The 19886-nt window shown below is 49.4% G+C and overlaps 7 protein-coding genes across 7 annotated transcripts; 4 read left to right on the top strand and 3 right to left on the bottom strand.

The window, feature by feature from the left end:
* Positions 1-662: 662 nt before the first annotated feature.
* T310_9833 (uncharacterized protein) lies at positions 663-2069 on the top strand (the record flags this gene model as incomplete). Its single annotated transcript, XM_013467724.1, has 4 exons — positions 663-716; positions 786-814; positions 897-1539; positions 1716-2069. The coding sequence occupies 4 exons, from the start codon at positions 663-665 to the stop codon at positions 2067-2069; spliced, it is 1080 nt and encodes a 359-aa protein (XP_013323178.1).
* Positions 2070-2431: 362 nt separating this feature from the next.
* Positions 2432-4234, bottom strand: T310_9834 (Paraoxonase; the record flags this gene model as incomplete). Its single annotated transcript, XM_013467725.1, has 6 exons — positions 2432-2565; positions 2627-3503; positions 3571-3804; positions 3870-3919; positions 4035-4150; positions 4230-4234. The coding sequence occupies 6 exons, from the start codon at positions 4232-4234 to the stop codon at positions 2432-2434; spliced, it is 1416 nt and encodes a 471-aa protein (XP_013323179.1).
* Positions 4235-4601: 367 nt separating this feature from the next.
* Positions 4602-5004, top strand: T310_9835 (uncharacterized protein; the record flags this gene model as incomplete). The annotated part of the gene is made up of 3 exons (XM_013467726.1): positions 4602-4637; positions 4717-4838; positions 4893-5004. The coding sequence occupies 3 exons, from the start codon at positions 4602-4604 to the stop codon at positions 5002-5004; spliced, it is 270 nt and encodes an 89-aa protein (XP_013323180.1).
* Positions 5005-5566: 562 nt separating this feature from the next.
* On the top strand, positions 5567-8887 carry T310_9836 (Proton-exporting ATPase; the record flags this gene model as incomplete). The annotated part of the gene is made up of 3 exons (XM_013467727.1): positions 5567-6041; positions 6108-7129; positions 7181-8887. 3 exons carry the CDS (start codon positions 5567-5569, stop codon positions 8885-8887), a joined length of 3204 nt encoding a protein of 1067 aa, XP_013323181.1.
* A 1697-nt stretch (positions 8888-10584) lies between these two features.
* T310_9837 (uncharacterized protein) lies at positions 10585-11374 on the bottom strand (the record flags this gene model as incomplete). Its single annotated transcript, XM_013467728.1, has 4 exons — positions 10585-10589; positions 10646-10999; positions 11037-11046; positions 11267-11374. 4 exons carry the CDS (start codon positions 11372-11374, stop codon positions 10585-10587), a joined length of 477 nt encoding a protein of 158 aa, XP_013323182.1.
* Positions 11375-11574: 200 nt separating this feature from the next.
* T310_9838 (chitinase) lies at positions 11575-12877 on the bottom strand (the record flags this gene model as incomplete). Its single annotated transcript, XM_013467729.1, has 5 exons — positions 11575-12307; positions 12375-12502; positions 12557-12570; positions 12642-12716; positions 12772-12877. 5 exons carry the CDS (start codon positions 12875-12877, stop codon positions 11575-11577), a joined length of 1056 nt encoding a protein of 351 aa, XP_013323183.1.
* Positions 12878-17630: 4753 nt separating this feature from the next.
* Positions 17631-19175, top strand: T310_9839 (uncharacterized protein; the record flags this gene model as incomplete). Its single annotated transcript, XM_013467730.1, has 4 exons — positions 17631-18061; positions 18119-18391; positions 18451-18750; positions 18818-19175. 4 exons carry the CDS (start codon positions 17631-17633, stop codon positions 19173-19175), a joined length of 1362 nt encoding a protein of 453 aa, XP_013323184.1.
* Positions 19176-19886: the final 711 nt, after the last annotated feature.

Raw genomic sequence — 19886 nt, forward strand, 5'->3', positions numbered from 1 at the left:
GACGTGAAAAGTGCAGACCAAACTATGAGTTATGTCTGAGCTTCTGTTTGAGTAACTAGTAAGATGTCGATTGAGAGAGTCAGGAATGGATATCTCCCTTCATTTTGATTAGCAATATGCTTGGGATCGGTCGTTCCATGTGTACTTAGCCGATATTGTCAGGATGTTGTTTCCAAAGTGATGCTGCTAGCTTTCTAATACTCAGCAGTATACAGTGTTGCGCGAAGTTGTTCCAAGTGATCTTGCTACAAATAGAAAATATTACCTGATTCTGTGTTGGGGCCTAACTCTACGATCAGAATGGCAAATATCGACTATACCTATTCCACTATCCTAAGAGAGACCTAGATAAAGATAATGCGTCCATGTACCGTACATAGCCTTATCTCTTCGTGACACAGCAATGCTTGACCTCCCACCTGCAACTCGCTTCGTTTGCCATGTCTGTCCAGACGACCAACCAGGCTGGATTGCAATCCTCCTACATCCCTGCCCCACCTCGCCATCAATCAGTAAATAAAAAGAAGGCTGCTCAGAGCAGCAAGCTTGCCTTTTTTTTTTTAGTAGGTACGAATCCTTAGATTCTAATTTAATCCCCCATCTCTGTCAAAGAAACAAAGCTATTCATTAGTTTCGTTTTCTTCTAGAGGAATATTCCAGTCATGGCGTCGACGAGATACCTTTCCACGACAGTTGTCGTCGCACTGCTGTTTCTGGTTCGTAACTTCGAACTACCCATCTACCTGAGATCCTGGTTATTCCTTGGCTGACACGACTCCAAATAGTCAACTTGCGTCTCTGTCATTCTGGGCTCGTGAGTCTTCCCTTTCTTAGTCTGTGACATTGCTATCGTGGATAATCATCAACTTCTGAAGACGGGAGCCAACAATCGACAGCTGGAATAAGACAATACAACCATTACAAGAATGGCTGACTTTTCTTCAACGCAACAGCATTGCCTGGTCTCGCTCCGTCTCCCTCTTCCTCCCCTTCCCCGTCTCTCTCAGTGCCAGCGGGACTCTTCTGCCCGTGCTGACTATCATCACTCTCCTGACGACTAACATCGTCCTCTCCCGAAGAAATCGAAAGAGAATCACTGCTAGCAATGGCACTAGCACAAGCAACAACAATATCAACAATGATAGACCTGTTACCCAATCCAGTACCACAACCACCATCATCACCTTCCTCATCGACCAATTCTTCACTCTCGCACCAGCCGTCATCGCCACGCTGGCAGCAAGCTACATCTTCCCCTCCGGCAGCACTGCCGATACCTGCCATCTCGAAGAGACATGGCAGTCGTACTTCCGGGCCAAGAACGCAGACGCCATCCGCACCATCCAGGATGCGCTGCGGTGTTGCGGGCTGCGAAGCATCCACGACCGCGCGTGGCCATTCAAGGATGCGACGCACGGCGACGATGCCTGTGCCGTGCAATTGGGATACCGGCAGAGCTGTCTGGATCCGTGGAGTGAGGTTGAAAAGAGCACCGCGTGGATGGTGTTTGTGGCGGCTGCGTTGGCGTGGTTGATCAAGGTTCGTATGGACAAATCCAATCGTCGTTTACGATCAAATTGCACGTTTATTTTATTTCTTTAGTTGTTTGCTTGCATGAGACTTCACTCTTAAGCATGAACCCAAAATGATTTGTCCATGATTGTGCATACGTGAATTTCTCACTGACGACATCAACCCTCAATCAAACTATCCAGCTCGGCCTAACGCACTTTGGACCACTACACGGAACCAGTCCGTTTGATTTACCCAGAGGAGAAAACCAATACAGAAGTAATCTCTGGATCAACGGCATCAACGGGTCCTCTTCCATCCCTCGAATGCTCCCTTACTCGGACGTCCCGCATGCAGACGAGCACCGCGAAGACGAAGACGAAGAAGAAGGAGGAAGAGGTAACAGCAACAGCCACGGCAGACAGAATGCAGATAATGACGGTGAGAATCACGACAATGGTTATAATAATGGTCAAGGGAACCACGGAACAGGAACAGTAGCAGGAGCAGGAGCAAGGCCAGAATACTCGGACTCAAGTCCTTGGAGAGAAGAATAATTGTGGCTTCGTTCTCTTGCAATGGCTACTGAATATTTTTTGCAATGCAAGAAGCTAAGTGGAAGCGCCAGACACCTGATATGGAATGAACCCATTGATTCGTGGATGAGAGTGTTATGTATCAGGGATACAACAGGTTGGTAGGATTGTTCTTGGGTTCTTGGGGTGCAAGTATGGGTCTGAAATCTATTGTGTGTCGTGTGCAGATGGATATGGAAGATGAGCTGAGCAATTTTTTGTCTCCATTCCTTTCAATTAATCATCTACAGAAACAGAATGCTGTGCTTTAAAGGTTATAACGATAGGATCTAACGATACCGCTCATTACAAGCCGTGTCCGGGCGGTTCGGTTCCAGACAATTTTAAAATTCAGGGTTCTTCTTTGGATCCCAGGTAATGTCGAGAATTCCTTCAGCGTACAACCCGGTAACAATGAGACGACCTCGCTTGGAGTCCATATCGCCCGTCGTACTGCTAGGATAGTGGTCGCCATCACCTATAAAACACATTGTCAGTGAGAAGTTTGTATTGGATCAACGGTAAAAGCGTGGATATACTTTGGTACAGAGTCCGGGCACAGTATTTGTTTTTCAAACAGAACAAGACTGCAGGATATGGAGCCGGGTCTCTTCCATTTCCCCGACGAATCTCTGCCACGATGGACGGTGCTTTGCAGCCATTAGCGCTCTTGGCCATGCAAAACAATCTCCCAGCATCTGGGCAACCGGCTACGACAACTCCACGCAGGAACCTTCCATTTGCATCGAAGACCGTCGGGTCATCCAAACGCAAGGAACAGTCAAAGCTGAGATTGTCCGGGTGAAAAGTCACCCGGATTTTATCGTATCTGCTCGACAGAACATTGGTCTCCGGGTCACGCTCGTAGATGCGAACGCAGTTTGTACTAGTGGATGCGACAAGCACTTGTTTTCCCGTCGGGGTGATGACTATGCCATTCGCAAAAGGGATCCCTCCAGCAGCAATTGTACATACCGGTGTCTCCCGAGCTGCAAAGTCTACGAAGGTGACCCAACCAAGAGGAAGCGCCAGGGCAGTTTCGGTGTAGGCAAGGATCGGGTGCCTTCTCTTGATCAGGTAGTGGTCATTCGTGACATAGAAGGAAGTATACGAGACTGGGGCGACAGCATTGGGGGACAAGATGCTGCGATCACCGTCCGAAATCGAGGTAACATAAATTGCTCGTGCTGATTCGTAGTCAACATCCATCACCTCCACCGTGCCGCCGTCGCGGCGATGGTTGACGACAAAGAGCCGGATTCGAGGATCTCCAGGGGTGCGGAAGAAGTTGATTCCCAAAGGATGAAAATCTGCGGTTGTTGGAAATCCTACCAGCTCCAGCTGCCGGATGCTGCCTGTGGACGCATAGTCATACAGCAGAAGATGGCCCCTGGGGTTTGGATCCTTCAACGGACCCTACCAGTCTTCGTAAGCAATTTGAACGTACAAAGACATCCGAAAATTAGAATGCAACCAAACTCACCAGTATGGTGTTCCAGAAGACTCGCCCAGGGTCCGAGCTGATAATGGCGAACCCCCGTTCATGGTCCAACACGACATCCTCTGAGAATTTCACCCTGTCCTTGAAGAGAATCCATACAAGACCCTTGTGAAACGGGTGCCAGCGTTCAGGAATTAAAGGGAGGCTGATCCGTGGTGCAAGAATTTTGTAGACGAAAACTGCGAAGGCTGAGAGCACAGCTATCGCAGCAGCAAGCTAGTTGAGTAATACAGTCAGTGAAAACCTCTCTTATGAACACTCCTAAATCTGGAGTAGCATACCTTGAAATAAGAAGCTTGCAGGGCCATTTGCTGAGAAGATCTTCCGTTGGCTAGGTCATAATTTCCGTTTCTCGTTCAGGAATTAGGGAATAGGGAATTAGGTAGTTAGGAACTGGGCTGTCATGCCAGCAGAACGGATTGAGATGATGGGATAAAACGACCAACATGATCCTCGGCGGGAGGGCAGCGCTCGGTATGGATCGTTCTTTCCTAACAGAGATGCTGTATGCGCTCCGGTCGGGTTCTTGGTGACTGTCGTGGACGATATTGTGTCGAGATTCCTACATCACCAGATTTCATCCAGAGAAGCCTATCATTTCTCTTGACAAGATTCAACTGTCACTACAACAAAAGAAATACCCCATTTCGATACCTATTTATCTAAGGGGTCTACGGTATCTTATGGAAAACTTCGCAGGATGAGATGTTATTCCAAGGGCCTTCGCAAAACGAGTTTACCATAGCCATGATGCGGTCCAGGACGATGGGTGCGAAAGCAACTTATAGCACAGTAGTAAGAAGTGCGCGAGTTCAACATGGACGATGTTGGCAGGCAAGGACTACCGTAACGAGCAATCGGCAATAATTCCTCAGCGGGTTCCCCGCCTGGCTCTCCCCAACCAACCTCAGAAGCTTCCACCAACCGTCGTCAACAGTCATGACCAGCTGCAATTGAGTTATTTTCTTAAATGACACTCACAAGTGATCGATCCAATCCGGGATTCTATTACAATGGTTGTATTACTCTTGCCGACAGACGTCTTCCTGGTAAGCCATATGAGCTCTCTGCATCTACCGTCCCGGCTCCAATTGTCTCATCTGGTCTTCCTGCTCAGAATCTAACCAGAGATTTTTGCCAAAGAAGATGCAGTTTATCGGATCGTCCGGAAAGTCAATGGGCACCCTCGTCGGCACTGGCTCGAAGTTCAACACTGGCTACAACCTCGGGCCTGAACGGCAGTTCCCATGGTTTGTCAATATCAATTCCTCTTAGGCACCGTCTCTGTACTCTACCTCCACCAGTGGCAATGATTCTCGACGTGAATTAACTTCAGTGGGATCGGCCAGTCCTCGTGCTAAGGTTGACAATAAAGCTAGGCTTTGCCAATCACCGCCAACGAGTTCCTGGGATTAGACGCTGGGAGTTGAAGGTTTGCTCGGCTTCGACTCAGCAATAAACACCTCGTACGTCAAAACACGTCAAACTTACCATTGATGCGTCAGGACAGGGTCACTCTTCGCTGCAGCTTCGTCCCGTTCTCATGGATGACAGACCGTGGGATGTTGGTAGCCTAGCCCGTATGGGAGCAAAGCTACATCTTTTTGAAAGCAATCAGCCCTCATCTCAGAAGCAACCGTTGCAGAACCCATCCTAATTATATCTACGTCATCATGATTGAACTTCAAAAGCATCGTTTACCCCGTCAGACACGAGCATGTGCTCCTCGGTTGTTCTCACTGGCTTGAGAGGGGCCGAGAGCACAAGCAGCAAGCGGCCGCCATGACGGCGTTTCTCCTCAGCTTCCAAAGCCTCTTTGATTTTCATTCTACCCGCATGATCAGAGAGAACTTGCAACCGAAATAATACTTTCTCGCCCCCCTTCTGCGCCTGTACAACTGCATATAGGTTGCAGGAAGGACAAATATCCCTTCCCCCTAAGATCGGCTGCTGCCCTGAAGGAAAGGCCTAAGACACCATGTCCGACAGCCAGCCACGTTCCGAGCCGCTTTCTGAGCCACGTTCTGACGAGCAACGTCCTGACGACGTGGAACAGCAGCCGTCCCGCGAGCAGCGGCGCTCGTCTCGCATCTCACGTCGAATGTCACGGGCGACCAGCATCGCGAACGATCCGAATTTGGATGAGTATGAGAGACTTGTCAAGTATGTTTCTGTGTACCGAGAGCCTGGGAAGGCCGAACTTGAAGAGGATCAGGAGGGCGAGATGCGGAGGGTATGGTATGCCCCCTGGAGAAAGAGATGGGTTCGTAAACGGAAAGCAGAAGGGGCACCGCAGTTCCCAGAAGACTGGCTCCTCACCGATATCAAACAAGGCCTCACGAATCAAGAGGTTCTCAATCGACGTCGTCGTTCGGGGTGGAATGAACTAGTCTCTGAAAAGGAGAACCCAATTGCCAAGTTCCTTTCCTACTTCCAAGGTCCTATCTTATACGGTGAGGCTCTCCATGATTTTTCTTAAAGTCTTCTTGTGTTTATTATCTGCTAACAGTCGTCTTCAGTTATGGAGTTGGCTGTGCTTCTTTCAGCTGGTCTGAGGGATTGGGTGGACTTCGGTGTTATCATCGGTATTTTGTTTCTCAACGCATCCGTCGGTTGGTATCAAGAAAAGCAAGCAGCAGATGTCGTTTCTAGCCTGAAAGGTGATATTGCCATGAGAGCAACAGTCGTTCGTGAGGGCGAGGAGCAGGAGATTCTTGCCCGTGAACTCGTCCCGGGGGATGTGGTATGGCGCTCTCTCCTGGACACTAGTGGCACTGTTACACTTCGATTAACATGCTGGCAGATTGTTGTTAGCGAGGGCACCGTCGTTCCCGCGGATGCCAAAGTCATCTGCTCCTATGATGATCCAAATGGCTTTGAAGAATTCAAGAGGATGCAAGCAGAAGGTGCCTTGGGAGAATCGTCAGAAGAGGAAGGTAGCAATAAGGAACAAGGTGGGGAAGAACGTGAAGAGGACGCAAGGCTGCCAGGTGAAGGGGAGAAGAAAAAGGAAGGCGAAGGCGAAGGCAAGGAGGAAGAGGGAGGTGAGGAAGAACAGGAAAGCAAAAACAAAGGGTATCCCATCCTGGCCTGCGATCATTCTGCCATTACGGGAGAATCACTGGCTGTTGACAGATATATGGGTGACATTATCTACTACACTACTGCATGTAAGCGTGGAAAGGCCTACGCTGTCGTGCAGACAACAGCAAAAACGTCGTTTGTCGGACGAACTGCAACTATGGTTGCTGGCGCTGGGGGGAAGGGACACTTCGAGCTCGTGATGGAGAACATCGGAACGTCTCTTCTTATCCTTGTCATGGCATGGATTCTCGCTGCCTGGATTGGTGGCTTCTATCGACATCTCCCCATTGCTAGTCCAAAAGAGCAGACGTTGCTGCACTATACACTGGTGTTACTGATCATTGGAGTTCCTGTCGGTCTTCCAGTTGTCACGACTACAACCATGGCTGTTGGCGCAGCCTATCTCGCGAAAAAGAAGGCGATTGTGCAGAAGCTGACCGCAATCGAATCCCTGGCCGTATGTGGAACCCTTCACGGAAGCACATCACTTTACTAATTGGTACCAAAGGGCGTTGATATCCTGTGTTCCGATAAGACTGGAACCCTTACCGCCAACAAATTGAGTATTCGGAATCCTTACGTTGCGGAGGGTGTGGATGTCAATTGGATGATGGCCGTGGCCGTTCTGGCGTCGTCCCATAATATCTCGGCCCTTGATCCCATCGACAAAGTGACACTTCTCTCGCTACGGATGTATCCCAAGGCAAAAGAAATCCTCCGACGAGGCTGGAAGACCGAAAAGTTTACTCCATTTGACCCAGTATCCAAACGAATCGTCACAGTTTGCAGTTGTGAGGGGGTCAAATATACATGCACCAAAGGCGCCCCTAAAGCGGTCCTGACATTGACGAAATGCTCGCCACGAACTGCGGAATTGTACAAACAAAAAGCACAAGAATTTGCACATCGTGGATTCCGCTCTCTAGGGGTGGCCGTGCAGAAAGAAGGTGAAGATTGGAGGTTGCTCGGTATACTACCCATGTTTGATCCACCGCGTGAAGACACAGCGCAGACTATCTCAGAGGCTCAGAATCTTGGGATCAGTGTGAAAATGCTCACAGGTGATGCACTTGCCATTGCTAAGGAGACCTGCAAGATGCTTGCGCTGGGTACCAAGGTTTATAATTCTGAAAAGCTTATCCATGGCGGACTCAGTGGTGCAATGGCCCATGATCTGGTAGAGAAGGCCGACGGGTTTGCAGAGGTTTACCCAGAACACAAATATCAGGTGGTTCAGATGCTTCAAGAGCGTGGCCATCTAACCGCGATGACTGGTGATGGGGTTAACGATGCTCCATCGCTAAAGAAGGCCGATTGTGGCATTGCGGTTGAAGGGGCTTCAGAGGCTGCTCAATCTGCCTCGGACATTGTCTTCCTAGCTCCTGGCTTATCGACGATTATTGATTCGGTCAAGGTTGCGCGGCAAATCTTCCATCGCATGAAGGCTTATATCCAGTACCGTATTGCGCTCTGCTTGCACCTGGAAATATATTTGGTTACATCGATGATTATTCTGAATGAGAGTATCCGCACGGATCTGGTGGTCTTTTTGGCGCTCTTTGCCGATTTGGCCACTGTCGCGGTCGCCTATGATAATGCGTCGTTTGAAATGCGGCCGGTTGAATGGCAGCTCCCAAAGATCTGGGTTATATCTGTCATCCTCGGCATTTTACTTGCAGCAGCGACGTGGGTGATTCGTGGCTCGATGTTCCTGCCGTCTGGAGGCATCATCCAGAACTGGGGTGCCATCCAGGAAGTCCTTTTCCTTGAAGTGGCCCTGACCGAAAACTGGCTGATTTTTGTGACCCGCGGCGCGGAGACTTGGCCGTCGCTGGAGTTGGTCGGCGCAATTATGGGTGTTGATGCCTTGGCCACCATCTTCTGTCTGTTTGGCTGGTTTACAAACCAAACAATGAGGACGAAGCCTAAGGACTCATACCATGAGACCAGGAACGGATGGACGGACATTGTTACTGTTGTCCGAATCTGGGGTTACTCCCTTGGTGTCACCATTGTCATTGCACTGGTGTACTATATCCTGAATAGGGTTGAGTGGTTGGCCAATTTGGGTCGGAAGAAGAGAAGCAAGGGAGACATACAGATAGAGAACCTGCTCGCACATCTTGCCCGGGTCACGCTTGAGCACGAGAAGGAAGGGGAACCCAAGGGCCGGTTTTACCTCGCGGCCAACAAAGAGGAAGAAGAGGCGGAGTAAACCTGTCGATTGTCGAATCATGATCCTGTATCTCTGTGGTGTTTTCCAACCTACGGTGCGAGTTACGAAGTGTGACTGGGGAGGTTGGTGGTCAGCGGAGATGCTGGCTCCATTCAATCTTCTTCGCAGTATGCATAATGGGAAAATGCATGATTATGGATTCATGGGAGTAATGGTGGAGTTATAACTGAGGATTGTTTTCAGAAGGGAAGTTGGGGTCGCTAAAAGTCTGATGAGAATACTTTAATTGTTATATCCTAATATTATTAATGTTACATGAAATCGAAATTAAGAAAGACAAAAAAAACATGGATCAAAATTTATCAGCCGCAGATAATCCATCTCGTCAGTGGAAACATTCTGATCCTCGCATGTGTGGGGTGCGGGTTAAAACCGTTACCCCTCTTGCGATGCGCAACACAACTGCAATATTATTATTGTCATCTCATTGTTCTCTGAATCTACATCAGAATACTCGTCTGTCTGGGATTTTCTCTCTAACTGTGCTAGACGTGTCGGAGGTGCTGTCCTGACTCCATCATCATGGAAGGCCGCTGCCAGTGTTCTCTCATCCGCTTTACCACCCCCCTCCCGGAACCTATCAAGATCTTTATCTGCCACTGCACCGAATGTCGACACCAGTCGTCATCAGCATACAGAATATTAGTCATCTTCCCTTCATTTGAGATCTCAGATCCAAAACTTCCTGGAAAGGACGATCCAGCGATCGGCATCTACACGCGCCAGACCCTCACGGATAACATCCTCGAGTGCCTCTTCTGTTGGAACTGCGGAGCGCGTCTGATGGACCGGACCCCTGGGGAGCCGACCCTGTGCGTCAAGGGCGGGTGTCTGGTCGGACTAAACAAGGAGATGATAGCCAAGGCGGCGCATGTCTGGTGCAAGGAGGCGGTCGTGGAGGTACCTGAGGGAGTGGAGAGGTGGGAGGAGAATCCTGGGAGGGGATGATCCTCAGAAAGAATGATGTTGACACAGTCAGTATAAGAAAAAGGACAGGGAAATGTCATGAAGTTGTGTCTATGTGGGGTACATACCGTAGGGTCAAAAGCTCTTGGATGTTTCATTCCAACGTGCCAATTCAATCCCATAGTTTCGCTGGAAATTTCATTCAACCAACTTATGCATAGAATAAAATACATATTCATCATGATCTGATCCTGAAATGGGAAATCTCTGTTACTTACTGTGGCAGATGGTAGACAATAGATGGTCGTTGACAAACCTCATGTAATTAGTAATTTAGATCAGTTAGGGCATTCCCGCCCTATCCAAAAGATAACCCAGCCACCTCGACGGACAGAATGGAAGGTGTATACTGACAAACATTAATAGACTATGAAACAGGTGTCATGACATCCCTTTTGTCCCAGAGAGTTATATAGCTATCATGCTTCGCTACCTATCTAGGTGTCCTCCCTAGATTGCTTTCCCTTGCCTGCATAGTCACGTGGAATCCATCCATCCTTGCGGGTGCGATTCAACAGAAGAAAAAAAGGAAATTATATTATGTGATACACGTATGCACCTACATCTATTCTACTAGATTTATGCAGAAATAATTTTATCTTCCTTCCTTTGTTTGTTGTAAGTAAACGAGTATGACTATCTGGATCTGGCATTCATACCCGCCAAGCCAAAACAACCACGAGCGTAAATTAGGTAGTCTATCTTTACATCTATTCTGGTTAAACGTTCTTCAGCCGTTCCTGGCTGCTACATTCCTGCCGTGTTACTTACTTCCTCGTGCTCCTGCCATAATGCTGTCGGTAGCTATCCAGTTATTCTTGTAGGCTTCTGCAAACTGTCTCTGGCTTTCCTTTACTCTGTTAGGCGACGGACTCAACAAACAGGCATGGTGATTAATTAATTTTAGTCTGCGTATTAAAATCAATCCTCCATTCAAGTTGTGTCTCCGGATCGGGTCAGAAACCGCGGTCATTTCCCCCTCATGGGAATCGAAGGAATTTGGTGCACATATACCTGCCACAACTACAATCTTAATGAGCGAGTTCGAGTTCGAGTCAGAGTCAGATGTGAACTCTGCAGTGCAGGTTGATCGGGTGAGGTGATCATCTTCTGCATACCGAGTACCTACATACGTAGCCACATGTTCGTGTGATCTACATACCTGACCCATCCTGCATCAAGTGCAGTTGAAAAAAAAATTATGGGGAGGGGAGAGAGAGCTCCAACGCAATACCAAAATTCAAATTCATATGTGCATACCAAACTATGTACAGAAAGAATGGAATGTAATGTATGTACATGAAACGAGAGTTCCAGTTCAGGGCAATCACCAGCCACATCGAGCCAAGCGATTCGTCAGGCATAACGAGGTAACGACAGACATGCACATACCACAAGAATATCCATCCTATCCTGTCGTGTTAACCTCCCCCAAAACTTCTCCCAGAGTGTTCTTTCTATTTCTCCCTCTCTCCCCATCTCTTCCCGGGTCTCCACCATAACTGGCAGATCCCGAGAATGGGTCAAGCAAAAAAGGATCGATTTTTATGGTCAGTTCAAAACTCAAAAAGGAATGTGACTTTGTTGTTATTTGGAATTGGAGCAGTCCATGCTCTCTGTTTGTCAGTCCATCCTCCCTCGAGAATTCCTTCCGGATCCCGCCAGGGTTCTCAGAGGTTTCGTCTCAGTGGATCGCTGATTTAGACGTAGCGGCGCCGGACAACAGAGCGCATGATGCGAGAAGCGCTGCCGTTCAGAGCAGATCTGATTCCAGAGAGGAAACCGCTGTTAGCGTAGGCCTGACTGGCGTCCCAGATCATGACGCCACCGAAGCTGGAGAAGCCCTTGGCGTATTGGATGATAGGAGCCAGGCTCGAGACAGGCTCGTAGCCGGAGCCAGCCGCAGTGGGCCCACCAGGAACACCGAGGTAGACCTTCACATTCGGGTTCTTGGAGACGTTCTTGGCCCAGGTGTCCCAGGTGTCGAAGTTGAAGTTCTGCTGCGTGGTGGAGCCGGGAGTGAATGACTGCAGTCCGCAGTAGTTGTTGTAGAACTGCACCCAGATGGCGTCAAAGGAGACGGTCCCGTCGAGCATGGGGTTGTCTGCAGCATCGGGGTAGGGGCATTGAGGCGCCGCAGTCAGGTAGTACGTCTTGGACGTGTCCTGGTCCATCAAGGAGCGGAGCTGGTTGGCAAAGGTAGGCATGTTGGACACGGTGGACTCAAAGTCGAAGTCAAAGCCATCAACCACCGCGTCGCCAAACGGGCGGTTGATCGACGAGTTGGATCCCACGGGTCCAAAGGTCTGCCAGATCATGTTCGCAGCGTCAATGGCGGCTTGCTCGCTGGTGAAACCACCCTCGCTGTAGGTGGCGCCTCCGATGGAGAGGAGGATAGTCTTTCCCAGAGACTGGCAGGTCTTGATGTCCTCTCTGATTTTCCCACCCTAGTCAACACGATGGTCCTCCAGTGTACTTTGGGTATAGATTCGGCACTCACGCGATCTGCGGGCAGTTGTAAAGCTCAGTGCCCGGGAAGTAGGTGCAGTTGTTGCTCGCGTTCGCAAAGTCGATCACCGGAGCACCACCAGGGCCATTGAACTCATACAAGAAGGCGAGTGGGTAGACCTATTGATAATGAGTACTCCAATCGATTGCGCGTGCTCAGTGGGATGATCATACATCAATGTCCGTATCTGTACATCACCAACGGCGAGGTTAGCCATTATTACGCGTTGTCGTGCCTCGAAACGACGGTACCACTTACTTTGGCAGTAGAAGGCCAGGTTCTTCTGCGCCTCGGCAGCCGTGCCACCACCGCCCGCCTGGATGGAGTTCTGACCTGATTGGGATCCCCGTCAGCTCTGCATCCTTTGCTCGCTCAGCAGACCACCTACCCCAGTAGACGGCAATGTTGGACTTGGTCAGATCCCAGGCAGCACGCGCGCCGCTGAAAGAGGACAAGAAAGCAGAGACGAAAAGCGTGGTCTTCACGGAAGACATGGTGTGTGAAGGAATGGCAGACCTGCTATCGAAAAGGGAATGACAGAGAATTATTGGCAAAGGAATGGAAGAGGGAGAGAAGACTTGACGAAAGGCTTGCTTTCTGACTCGGGGAGGAATGAATCAAGTGAAGTGAAAGCAAGGTCTCTTATTTATAAGTTCCTCGACATGTGCCTGCTACCTACTGACTGTTGCAAGCAATCAGATATCAGGGTTGCACCACGATGAAGCTTAGCTCTACCTTTACTCCACACCGACGTGCCACCATGACAGGCCCCATCGGCGAACCGGACGCGATGAGATGATACGGAGGCCTGGAATGTGATGGATGTGAACTGTCCCCTGACCATCTCACGTCAGCCGAATGGAAACGGCAGCCGGCGCAAAGCTTGCCTTCCATCGCCAGCAGTCGAGATGTGCCAGCTTCGTCATCTGAAGAGCTCCAGCAGAGCTTGATGACTGCCGAATGTAACTCTACAGCTTTCCCTGGGCACGATTCTTTCGAGCGTGAAGTGACTCGCAGCAGCCACGAGAAGCCCAGGTCTAGACCAAGCAACGCCCTCGCCGCATTCAAGGCCATCAATGACATCCTTCCGGCGTCTTGACCACTTCTAAATTTCGACATAGGAAAGGCTAACAAGGTTAATCACTAGTTAGAGTCACACGGCCAATGTTATCTCGCGTCCGGACGTAGCTTGCGCGTGGTCGGGCCCAAGCGTTGCAGCCGGCAGTCCGTCAGCACTCGACAGTTAATTAGGGTGGTACAAGCTCATTGCTCGAGTCTGCACGAGGTGCCAAGCTCTCTGGTCGATCTGATGCCGATCTCGGTCAGCCAAACACTGTCGGGGCTGGAGCCTTGGGTACGGTGGCTCCACAGTATGCAAGCATCCAGGAACAGGAAATCTCCCTCGGAATAAGCGTGTCCCAGTCCTACCTCAATGATCTTGGTGCCCTCCTGAGACGGAGTCCACCATGCAAGACACCGTCATGCGGCACCTACATCTCTCACGGCAGGATTTCTCCGACATGTCGACCAAGGTGATTCGCAAGAACGCACTGTGGAGGATGGCAAAACGTTTACAATGGCATGTTGAAGGCTTCCCTTTGCAGCGACGTCGCATTCCTCGGACCAGCGGGCCGCTCACTCCTCCACTTGTCGGCCACTTACCGCAATCTGGGGGCCGAAATTATTTCCACACGTCCTCTTTTTCGATGCGCTAACGATATTTGTGATTTGCAGATGAATGCGATAGCAGCCGTCCAATATTAAGTCGCGACCATCGTGGCAGAAACACAACTTGACTCGTCACGGGAGTCCCTGTCGCTATCCATGGATGGAGTGATGGAGTTCCCGCTTTGACGCCCATTTTCCGGAACAACTCAGTCCTCTGGAAGGATTTCCCGACCAGAAGTGTTTTCCTCTTCGTGCGCACTACCCCATAGAGCATCCGTCCTGGCGGAACAAATGCCTCGTTTGGCAAACTTTGGGTGAGAAGTCGAGACAGCCCTGGTCGTTTCATCGGCATGACATTGCACGCCGCTAAGCTTAGTCTAGTATGGCACGCCATATCGCCTGCGGGGAAAACCGAACAAGGTTGCATCCTCTAAGACGTTGTTCCCCACCTTAATCGAGATAATCCACTATCTCATCCGCGTCCAGCGTCCTCCGTGCAACTTTCCAGTTACCAGATGTTCTTCTTGCAGTGTGCACACGACACCTTGGTGGATAATAAAACCGTCATGTCGTCGTGAGGGATGCAAACGCCGACGCTGGCAGGCAGCCTGCTTGCGTATGCTTCAACCCAACTCCCTTATCTTATGACTGCTGAGGTGGTGCTGGCCAATGTTACCCTGCCTGAACGATTCCTTCCGAACAAGCTTAATTCGACCTCCACTACGGAATAGACCCCGTGACGAACCTCGTTACCGACAGTGGGCCCAACTCTATCGTCCTTATCGGGATTTCGAGTACGGAGGGGAATGAAAGACAGAGAACAGACGAGTAATCGGAATCACAATCAAAGTCCTGTCCCGTCCTTCGGTGCGCAGAGCTCTGGTCGTTTTATTTCCCGGTCTGGTTGCCAATCTCTGATAGGGGTGCTGCGCTGTCATGGGTTTAGTGATAGAGCCAAGATAGTCACGTCACAGTCGGGAGTCAAGCGGCAGCAGCGGTTCGCCGAGGACTAAGCCAGTTAATTTGCTTACTCCCCCGGTCCAGTGAATTAAAATATTGTCGGTGTTAGAGAACCGTTTCATATGCTCCTGGAATTCGTTTCGATTGGGCTGCTGAAAAGGGCCTTTCATGTATTAAGGACACGTCAACCACCAATCACAGCAGCCCAATTTCATCTTTGACCTTCCAAATTGGACTTGTATTTCCCTTTCCGTACTCGGTTCACATCTGTCTTCCCATCACTCTTTCCTGCAGATGCATCTGCATTGTGCCTGCCTTGCATCCTCAGTCTCCCCAGTCTCTGCCCACTGACTGGCTCTTATCTCCGGTTGACTGGTGTGCCATCCACAGGGTCAGTTTATAACCTCTCCGTTGTGTCCGCTAGATGAATCAGTAGGACTGTCCACGTGTACCCGTTTATCTGCGATAAGCATCTTCCCGAAGAGTCCGCTATCTCGATTTCAATGCTGCAGACGTCAAGCCTGCAAGATCCACTTCTTGTGACCCTGTGAGATGTCAAATTTCCACATTGTACAAACGCTGATGACACCTGCATTGCCGAAAGGCAGCAGACAGACTTTCATGGGAGGCACCCTCGTGGTTCCATTGCATCGAGGCTTTATCCACCGCTGTCACCCGTCCATTGAATGACACCTTAACGTGCTCTGGTATGTTTGCCTCCATGACACCAAACGAGACCCAGGCAGCGGCAGGAGACCTTTGGGTGCTTGAAAGAGTCGAAATAGAGAGATTTGGCGAAAAGAAGACCAGTTATCGAATGACGGTCTGCAACGTCACCTTGCCATGTGCAGGTTGCAAACGACGAGAGAATGTTGTTTGCCTCCGACAAGCAGATGACCAGAAGCCCTGCGTTAGAGTTTGTTTTCGCTCACACCACCCTGTTGACCGGTCAAAGACAGTTATCGGACAAAGCACCCTCATCTCTTGCAACCCTATCGAGAAGGCAGTAATGACAAATAATTCCAGCTTATGGGACAGACGCTTAAAAGATTCTGAACTCGACTCAGATCTTGTGGATTAAAGCCTAGATATTGTCCAAAATGTTTCACTCTTATGAACAGGCTTTCCAGTTGTCAACGAAATTGACCAACCCTCAAGCAGAATGCGAGAGAGGCTTCTCCAGTGGAAGCTGGTCCAACTGACACTCATCTTCGGCAACATGGTACATTCCGTTCTCTTTCAGATGCCTCCAAATTGTTTGTATAAAATCCGCCCAGGTCTGACCAGGCCTGGAGCAACTGAAATTGTAACCTGTTGGTTCTTATCTTCTGGGATATCAAAGGCAACATTAAACACGTTCAACCAGAAAGCAATACCGTAAACCAACACAGTGGTCTCAGAGTCCAGGTCGCTGTGGCTACTCAGATATGCGTCTCGACAGACGAAGGTACGTTGGACAATAAATAGACTCTCTGTGATAAGCAATTTCCTGGCAATGAGTTCAAACTGGCCTGACTCCTAGCCGAAATCTGCCGACCACGTGGGTATTATAGGTATATACTACTTGCAACAAAAAAAAATAAAAAACATTCTTTCGTCATAAGAATGATGTCAAAAAGCAGATGTAAAAATCCATTGCCTTCCAAATCCTGGCTAAAATGAGGTTTATTTGTTTGCACTGGTGATAATTATACAACTAAGATGCAATCACCAGTAAGACTTGAAGACCATGATCTCGCTTCCAGTAATCAATCCACCAACAGAAGCCATAGTATGCTCTGTTACGCCCATCTATTAATCATGGGTCACCAGTACGAGCCTGAAGCATACCGGTATGGTCATATCACAAATTCACGTGTGAAATGCTACATCCTCTAGTGTAAGAAGGCGTTGCCATGCTCTGAAGAGTCTTTAGATTGCCGTTTAAGGATAACTGATTTTCTTTTGCAACAAGACGTTTGTGCTTGTTTTGGCTGTTAATCGCGATTTTAGATGTGGAAGCAGACAATAGTCTAATTAGCTAGTAGTGGATATCTGGACCTTGAAATATATAAAATACAAACCTACATTGAATTTCTCGCCAGATCAGTGAGCAACCACATTTCTTCGCTTTAGCACAGCGCTTCTAAGAATAAAGTGACCAATTGATAAGTCTCTAGATAACGTTGAATGCCGGCATTTCCCTCCTTAACCAAAGGTGATCATCATAGGCATTCCGGAGTAGGTATCTGTACTGGACGGATTAGGGTTGATTCGAGAATACCGATTACGCAACAATTGCCGTGTCCTGAATGGCCCGCAGAGCTCACCGCCTTGCTCGCCATACAAGACACTCCTTTAATTTGCAGGCATTTCCCTGCTGTCAGGTCGAGTAATTGCGTATGTCTCTGCTAAAAATGGCACCAAGGCTGAAGTACTTTCGATGATGGCAGGGATACCAGTCCTCCATTCCCTGCAATTGCAGGCGATGGAGTGTTTGTGCCTGAGGTGTCGACCCCGCCGTTATCGCCTTCCCCGCTGACTCAAGCAGAATCAAAAATTACTCCCCCACTCTATCTCCTCTCTTCCGTGCAGCTTCCTTTTGTCGCGTCCCTAGATACCCCCTTTTTGCCTTTCACCATGGCCACGGACGAGGTTACCAAATCCAAAATCGCAGAGGGAATTCAGGCCCTTAAGACCGATGAGTCGGCCGCTTCCAACGCCCCCGGCGACATGGCCGCCGCCCCGCCCGTGGACATGGCGCAGGATATCAACCCGTGGAGCGTGAGCGGCGCAATTGTCGATGGGAAGCTCAAGGCAATCGACTACGACCGTCTGGTGGACACGTTTGGCACCCAGCTGATCACGAAGGAACTCCTTGAGCGCTTTGAGCGGGTGACCGGCCACAAGCCGCACCCGTTCCTGAGGAGAGGCCTCGTCTTCAGCCACCGCGACCTCGATTGGATTCTGACTCGGCACGAGAAGGGCGAGCCTTTCTTCCTGTACACGGGCCGAGGGCCTAGCAGCGATAGCATGCACCTGGGGCATATGGTTCCTTTCACATTCACCAAGTTCGTCCCCCTTTGCTTGCGGCCAAGGGAATAGAAAGAGACTGACGGAGATCGCAGATGGCTCCAGGATGTGTTTGATGTTCCCCTCGTGATTATGATGACCGACGACGAGAAAATCATCTTCGGCAAGAAGAATTACACGATCGAGGAGATGCGAACGTTCACCCGCAACAATGCGAAGGATATTCTGGCAGTGGGATTTGATCCCAAGAAGACGTTCCTGTTCAGTGACTTTGATTTCATGGGCGGGGCCTTTTACGAGAATGTCGTTAAGATCTCTCGTCTGATTACGTACAACATCAGCAAGGCTGTATTTGGCTTCAATGAGAGGTACTGTTTCCAGGACAACCTGGTCGAGCTAGATAGATTCTGACTCTGTTGTTTGACAGTGATAACATCGGCAAATCCCACTTCGTGGCTGTGCAGTCTGCGACGGCCTTCGCGACCACCTTCCCTCACATCTTTGGACCAGATCAGAAGAAGAACGCAAAGATTCCCTCTCTAATCCCGTGCGCCATCGACCAGGATCCCTACTTCCGGGTTTGCCGTGACGTCGCACCGCGTCTGGGGTATCCTAAGCCCGCTTTGATTCACGCCAAGTTTTTCCCAGCACTTCAGGGTCCCGGCTCGAAGATGAGCTCGTCCATTGACACGAGCGCTATCTTTATGACTGACACTCCCAAGCAAATGTATGAATAGGCTCCTGTCTGATTCTTCCTAGAGATCACCACTGACTTGGCTTCTCTTGCTCTACAGTGAAAAGAAGATTAACAAATACGCCTTCTCCGGCGGTCGCGACACGATAGAAGAGCACCGCAAGTATGGTGGCAACCCCGACGTGGATGTCCCTTTCCAGTACCTCAGCTTCTTCTCCGAGGATGACGAGGAACTCGAGCAGATCCGCACGGGCTACATGAAAGGCGAGATTCTCACCGGAGAGCTGAAGAAGAAGTGCATTGCGAAACTGCAGGAGTTCGTTAAGGCTTACCAGGAGCGCCGAGCAGCGATCACTGACGAGGTCCTGGATGAGTTCATGAGGGTCCGGCCGCTACAATGGGGCCAGGGTCGGGCGGCGGCAGCAGCCCCAGTCCAGAAGGAGTCTGAGAGCAAGTAGCTGCAAATCATAGAGAAAACCAGCCTCTCTACTAACCCTCCCACCTATCTATCTATCTATCACATCTCGATTTCCTCTTCCTGTCATCATGCTAGCCTAGAACCAAACAAAACAAAACAAAAGAAAATCTCAAGGACTCCAGAATCCATCCACAATGTAGACACCACACAGCGTGTCGGTGATGATGAAATGAACAAGAGGAAAAAAAAGCAAACAAGAAGGGCTGGAAAGAGGGTGGTGGAGTTTAATGTGCTTAATCTTATGTTTGTGATGTGATATAATGACATGGTATTTTTCCTCAGTTAGGGGAAGAAAAAAATTTCCTCTCTCTCATTCTCGCCCGCAAGTCGTATTTTACATTTACGTATTTACGTATTATTCGACTTCATGGTGATTGGAGATCGATCGATAGATAGATGGATATTTTACACATCATTTATTGTTTTTGCTAGAAAGAAATTGATATTAAGCTATACACTAAAAAGAGAACAAGAGAGGAGAAGACTAGGTAGGTATCTTAAAATATACATATGCAGATGGCCCCTTAGATAGATGGTAGGAAAAGGAACAGAAAAAAAGGGGGGAAGGGCGAAGAGGGTAAAGAGGAATGAGGACGAGGATGAGGATGAGGATGAGGACAGATTCTGCAAAATACCAACGCTGAGAACGCTAATATGTTGCTGATATGCTCTCAACGAGAACGGGAAGGGA

This window comes from Rasamsonia emersonii (genome assembly GCF_000968595.1).
Source record: "Rasamsonia emersonii CBS 393.64 chromosome Unknown ctg1118621762214, whole genome shotgun sequence".
NCBI lineage: Eukaryota > Fungi > Ascomycota > Eurotiomycetes > Eurotiales > Trichocomaceae > Rasamsonia > Rasamsonia emersonii.